Source organism: Cryptomeria japonica, chromosome 5 (genome assembly GCF_030272615.1).
Source record: "Cryptomeria japonica chromosome 5, Sugi_1.0, whole genome shotgun sequence".
In the NCBI taxonomy this organism is placed as follows: Eukaryota; Viridiplantae; Streptophyta; class Pinopsida; order Cupressales; family Cupressaceae; genus Cryptomeria; species Cryptomeria japonica.
This window is the reverse complement of record NC_081409.1, coordinates 844,705,742-844,711,273: the sequence shown is the minus strand read 5'-3', so window position 1 is coordinate 844,711,273 and position 5,532 is coordinate 844,705,742. Positions and strand designations below refer to the sequence as shown.

The window sequence follows — 5,532 nt, the reverse complement described above, 5'->3', positions numbered from 1 at the left end:
CACTGGGGGCTTGGTGTATCTTGCCTCCTTGACGTGGTGAAAGTTTTTCAATGTTGTTTCCTTGTACTTTACCAGAAGTATTGGTGTATGCTTATACTCCCGCTAAAGTGGGGGCTAAATGTAGCGTCCTAAAATTGCGACACTTGCAATTTCGACTGCATTTGGGTCTTCACGATGGCGATGCAACACGGAACCTGAATGGAGACCCCGAAACTTGTTCATGACATCAAAAACTGCATTTCTTAGCACCCTGGCCTGATCCTCCTTGCACCCTGCTATCCCTGGAGGTGGGACCATGGCGCCCAACGCCCTGGTCCTTCAGGACCATGGCGCCCAGCGCCCTGGTCCCTGGCCCTATTTTGGGCCCGGTCTCTTTTGGGGCTTCGGGTCTTTAAGTTTGCAAATTGGAAAATAATGTTTCTAGGTCGGCCTAAGGTCGGGAAAATCAGTCTATCAGCCCTAATTGACAAGTATATAAACTACATTTCCTCTCTCAAAGGGAGGAGGACATATGTGAGCAAGGCGCGAAAGCAACATTCAAGCATTCAAGCATTCAAGCATTCCTTCAAGCAATTGATCATTCTAAGTCTCTATTCAAGGCTAAGTGTTGCATTCAAGACAAGGATTCAACCATTGAAGAGGAGATCACTTACAACACATTACATACTACATACATTACACCTTCGCATGTAAGAATACAAACATTCTTACAACAAGGTATCAGTACTTGTTTACATTACAAACATTTACATTTACAACATTCTCATTTCTTGGTTAATTCCAAAACCGGGGTTTGACCTAAGGGCAAACCCCTCATCCCTAACCCCCCAATCGTCCTCTCTTTTCTGTGTGTAGGTTGCAGGTACGCGGCTGTAATTGAAGATCTGGAATCCTTGTGCAAAGACGAACAGACCCCCCTTCGTTTCGCGGATTTTTCGGAGGACCGTGTGCACGCCGGGCGCCATCGTCCCGTCAACTTTCGCTCAAATTTGCAGAACAACACCGTCTCGACATTTTACTGCTAATTCCAGGTCCGCAGCTTCATACCATATCCCTATCTCTGTTTATAAGCGAATCTTTCCTACTTTACATGCATTCCTAGTTCAATCTTTCTATCTACATTCTTTACAAAAGAGGGTATCCTTGATGTCTTAACCCTTGAAACTCATTTAGAATCCAATCTTGCATTGCGTGGGATTGGATCTTGTGGGTTTCAACCCCTCTTTTGAATGTAAAGTCTTTCCCAAGTGAAAACCATCAACCCTAGTGACTCTCCCTTCTCTCTCCTTGGAGTTGGGGAGGGGAGAATGACTAGGGTTCGATTTTTCCGCTTTACACTTCTATTAGCCTCCACTAGTTTTCTTATGCATAATGCCCATCTCATCTTTCACCGCCTTTCTTAAATCTATACCACTTAGAATTGAGCATGCGCCACATAAATTGACATTACTAGAAAATTATACAAGTTAAATGGCTTTAACAATCAAAGCTAGATCTTGCTTGAGCAACCTTTAACTTCCCTATTTTGAAAGTAGACAATTTCTCATGAAATAGATACCTTGCTTCTTGACTTTTAATGGACTTACAGTCAATTGAATTGAATGCTATAAATTCAACTATTAATCAATCCCAAATATTCACCTCTAGCATTCTCTATCTTAAGTCCAGATAGCTGGTTCTATGCCTTTGTTGTTTCCATGACTCAAATTGTTGTTCTTGCCCTTTGCCAACACTAGATCTGATTTTATCTTCTGGATGAGTGAGTACTCACTAGCCTCCTCTCAGCAGGCATGGCACTCCACCACCAAATGCTCCTCCTCTTATGTGCCTCGTCCTCACCCTTAAGCTGAACACTGAACTTGATCTTAAAGGGAGCGCCAAAAATGGAGGAAGATTTTCATTCATGCACACAGAATTGAAAAGAGGAAAAATCAAATTCAACTTGATCTGTTCATATTTTGTCTTCAATATTTAGTTCATTTAATAGAAAAATCGTGAATATAGTGATTGATGTACTTGTTAAGGGCAAAGCAAAAATAATTTCACTATTCTGCTACAAAGATTCAAGGCCATACATTCATCATGCTTATCCAATTCAAATGATTTTTTTCATTGACTAAAAATTACAGATCTGGCTTTTTACATCTTGAATTTATATTCGATCCATGTTAATGTATGATCAATTGACCGTCTGCTATAGCTTTTTATACAGAGTATATAGTTTACAAGACAAATGTCTGCCTCGACAGATTTGTCTACAATTTATCTTGATCCTTGATGACGAACGGATATAATGTACAACAATTAGGGAGGAACCAAACAAATTTAAAGAATGTGATCGGTAACAGAATGAATCAGAAGACGGGTATGCCATTTTGAGTAAATACAAAAACTTCAATGGCTACATCACCGAAGTAACTGGATTCTGATTCTGAGAGACGACCATGTTTTGTGGAGATTGGGAAGGTACCCAATTGTGAAGGATTCTGAGCAGTGATGTGGCTTTCTTTCTGGCTCGAGGAGTGCCTGAAGTGAGAAGACTATACAGACAAGGCATTACTGATGGCATTCTCAGCAACATATTTACAATTTCAGCTCCTGTATGGCAGCACAGCGCTAGTAAGATAGCTACTGAATTCTCCTTGGATTTGGGAGAGGAAGAAGCTGATCTAAGAAGACTGATAAATAGAGGTATTCCAGAGGCTTCATTAATTGCAATTAAACCCTCAAATTGTCTGGAAAGCAGGGCAAGAACAGAGATAGCGTCATCTACAAGATCTGGTCTTTCATCTGTTAGGAGATTAACCAGCAAAGGGACTGCCCCAGCTGCTACTACCTGTAAATCATTTCCATGAAAAGCTGACAGATGAAACAGGGCATTCGCTGCATCGCGTTTGCCTCTTGCAGTTCCATCTCGAAGAAGATCTATCAAGGCTGGAACGGCTTCTGGGCTCTCTCCTATTAATTTCTTATATTTATCTACAGATGAAATACTAAAGAGTGTTGCAGCTGCATTTTCCCGAGCTTCCATGCTGCATCCACTTCTTACAACCCTAATGATTTGCAGCAATGCACCAGACTCCATTATTCTAGTTTTATTGCTCTCATATATGGATAGATTTAGAAGTGCAGTTACAGCATTCTCTTGAGCTTTGGGATCCTTTGAAGAAAGCAGGGGCACGAGTAATGGTATGGCTCCTGCTTCTGCAATGCAAGCCCTATTGTCCATGCCAAATTTAGCAAGTAGTCTGAGTTCATAAGCAGCCCGCTTTTTTACTCCAAATGATCTTGTACAAAGCCTTTCCACAAGAAATTCTGCCGTCAATTTTGCTGCTTGTATCGCTGCCTTTGTACTTGGAATGCCCTCCGAGAAAGAACTTTTCTTGATTCTTTCTGACTTTTCTAAGGAGATTTTATGCTCGGCACAGTACTCAACAATTAGGCTTTGAAGAGCATAATTTGGAGTCAGATTTGTATGCACAAGCTTCTGCCCACTCTTTGGACATGTAGAGTGTCCTTCCTTGATCCATCTGGTAATGGATGCTAGATCATATGTTTGCCCTGTGCATACAATAACGGGCTCTTGCATTAAATCCAGTGAGATTGGACATCGGAAATCCTCTGGTATAGGATAAGCATCCACAGAAAATCCACTGGATTGAGTTCTACTTGATAGTTGGAACTGTGGATCAAAATCCATCCAAAACAGGACACATTTACAGTAGCGCATGAAGGCAATCAAGGTATTAATTAAAGACAAATTTTTCTCTGATCTTAATTCTTTCTGATTTCTGATCTCTTCCTCCAATAACTCTGTTTCTCTTTGACAATCCATTGCATTTTCGATATTTAGGCCATCCAAAATCCTTCTGAGTCGAGACTCATCTGGAGCTATCTCCTTTTCAAACTCATCCAGCACCGCAGAAACATCTCTGCCAAGCTTTTCCTCAGCCTGACCAACAAACAATTTGGCTCTCTTGGCCTGATGGTGAAGCAACTCAACTTGCTCCCTGACCTCATCTGAGACATCCAACAATTTCAAAGGAAGCATATCCAGAGCAAAGGCCATATCATGTATCAAACCATAAAATTGGTTTGAGATTTCTAGTGCGTGCAAAAACAACCAAACACAACTCCCATCACTACTACAGTCCTCCAGCAAATATTTAGTTTTCTGCAACACAATAAACAATTCTCTAAATGAATTCAAAGCAGAAGGAGGAAGGGAAATGCCCAGATCTCTGACCTCTTCAAAGAGAACAGACAAAACCTTAACTTTTCGAGTGATGGAGACCGCATTTCTCCTCTGGCATCCTGGAGGCTTCTGGCAAGACATTACTTGGTGAGCAAGAGCAATGAGAGCTTGTAATAAAGATTCAGCAGAAATGTAAACTTCAGGCATAAGAACACGAACTCTGGAAGCCCTTCTCTTCTTCTTAAGTAGCCACAGATTTGATGACAGGGACACATTTTTCTCCATTAGAAACCACAATCTCACACCAATTTGCTCCAATGTAAGCAAGCACACAAAATATAATTTTCTTCAATGTATGCAAGTATAAAATACAATACTCTACACTGAAATGCAGCAGTTGAAAGTTGAAACCAAATTGGCAATCTGCGTGCTACACAATTCAAGAAATCCAAATTTGCCCTCACCACCACACTTGAAATAGTCAGTGCCAGTGATCTTGCATTTGCAGTTATTTGTATGGGACCAAAATTTGTCCGTTTGAATAATATGTACAAGATTGTGAAAATCTATAAAGAGAGCACAAGATTTTGGAGGAGATGTTGGGTACTCTTTTGGGTTGAGTGCGGAGTCACTTTATAGTCTGCGCTTGCTGTTCGAAAAACTTCTGGACGCACGTGTCGACTGGCAGGTGGCAGTGGGCAGGAATGATTAAAATTAAAAAGAGTTGAATATGGTGAGGAGCAGGGAAAGTTCATTTGTAAGCGTGTCAGACTGAGATTGCAGGGCTCTTCGATGATGGACAGATGGCAGGGACAAGTTGGTGTATTCAGACTATTACGTGAGCAAGTTGTGAGTGGATATTCCTAAGCTGTTTTGACTTTGCAAAGATCCTATAAAAGAGAAAAAGGAAGAAAGGAAGCACCTACGTTCTTTCATCTCTACAGTCTCGTTAATTTTATTTGTCACCCATGGCATGGAATAATAGCCTTCATCGTTTTGGTTATAGTTATGACTTTGGCCAATAAAAAATAATATTTTTATTTTTTTGTGTTCATATGATTTTGGTCAAGCTCGAATTTACACATCTCATTCTATGTTTTAGATAGATGTGCACTCTTTAGAAGATTTGGTACAAACATAATCAAACCAAAGTTTCAATTATCCAATCTAGATCACTAAACCTGGGTTTTCTTTCCAACTCCCTTTTGGCAAGGGGAGAGAAGGAGGTGCTAAAATAAAATGGATTAGTATGATTATGAAAAAATACTTGCCGCAAGAGAAAGAGCTTCCTAATTTGAAGTACAATTACTTCCCTCATATATAATTCCTTATTACTC

General features: G+C 40.4%; 1 protein-coding gene across 2 annotated transcripts; it reads right to left on the bottom strand.

Annotated features, from left to right (window-relative positions):
• Window positions 1-2,174: 2,174 nt before the first annotated feature.
• Window positions 2,175-4,782, bottom strand: LOC131062717 (U-box domain-containing protein 1-like). Of its 2 annotated transcripts, XM_057996430.2 has the most exons (2): window positions 4,247-4,474; window positions 2,175-4,104 (listed from the first exon to the last, which is right to left on the bottom strand). In XM_057996430.2, exon 2 carries the CDS (start codon window positions 4,067-4,069, stop codon window positions 2,402-2,404), a length of 1,668 nt encoding a protein of 555 aa, XP_057852413.2. In that variant the 5' UTR covers window positions 4,070-4,104; window positions 4,247-4,474; the 3' UTR covers window positions 2,175-2,401. The 2 variants fall into 2 exon arrangements, with proteins under 2 accessions (XP_057852413.2, XP_059077776.1); XM_059221793.1 differs by having other exon boundaries at window positions 2,175-4,782.
• Between the last annotated feature and the right edge of the window lie 750 nt (window positions 4,783-5,532).

Excerpts from the sequence above, each read along its gene's own strand:
- LOC131062717 (XM_059221793.1), bottom strand. The coding sequence starts at position 4,480 with ATGGAGAAAAATGTGTCCCTGTCATCAAATCTGTGGCTACTTAAGAAG.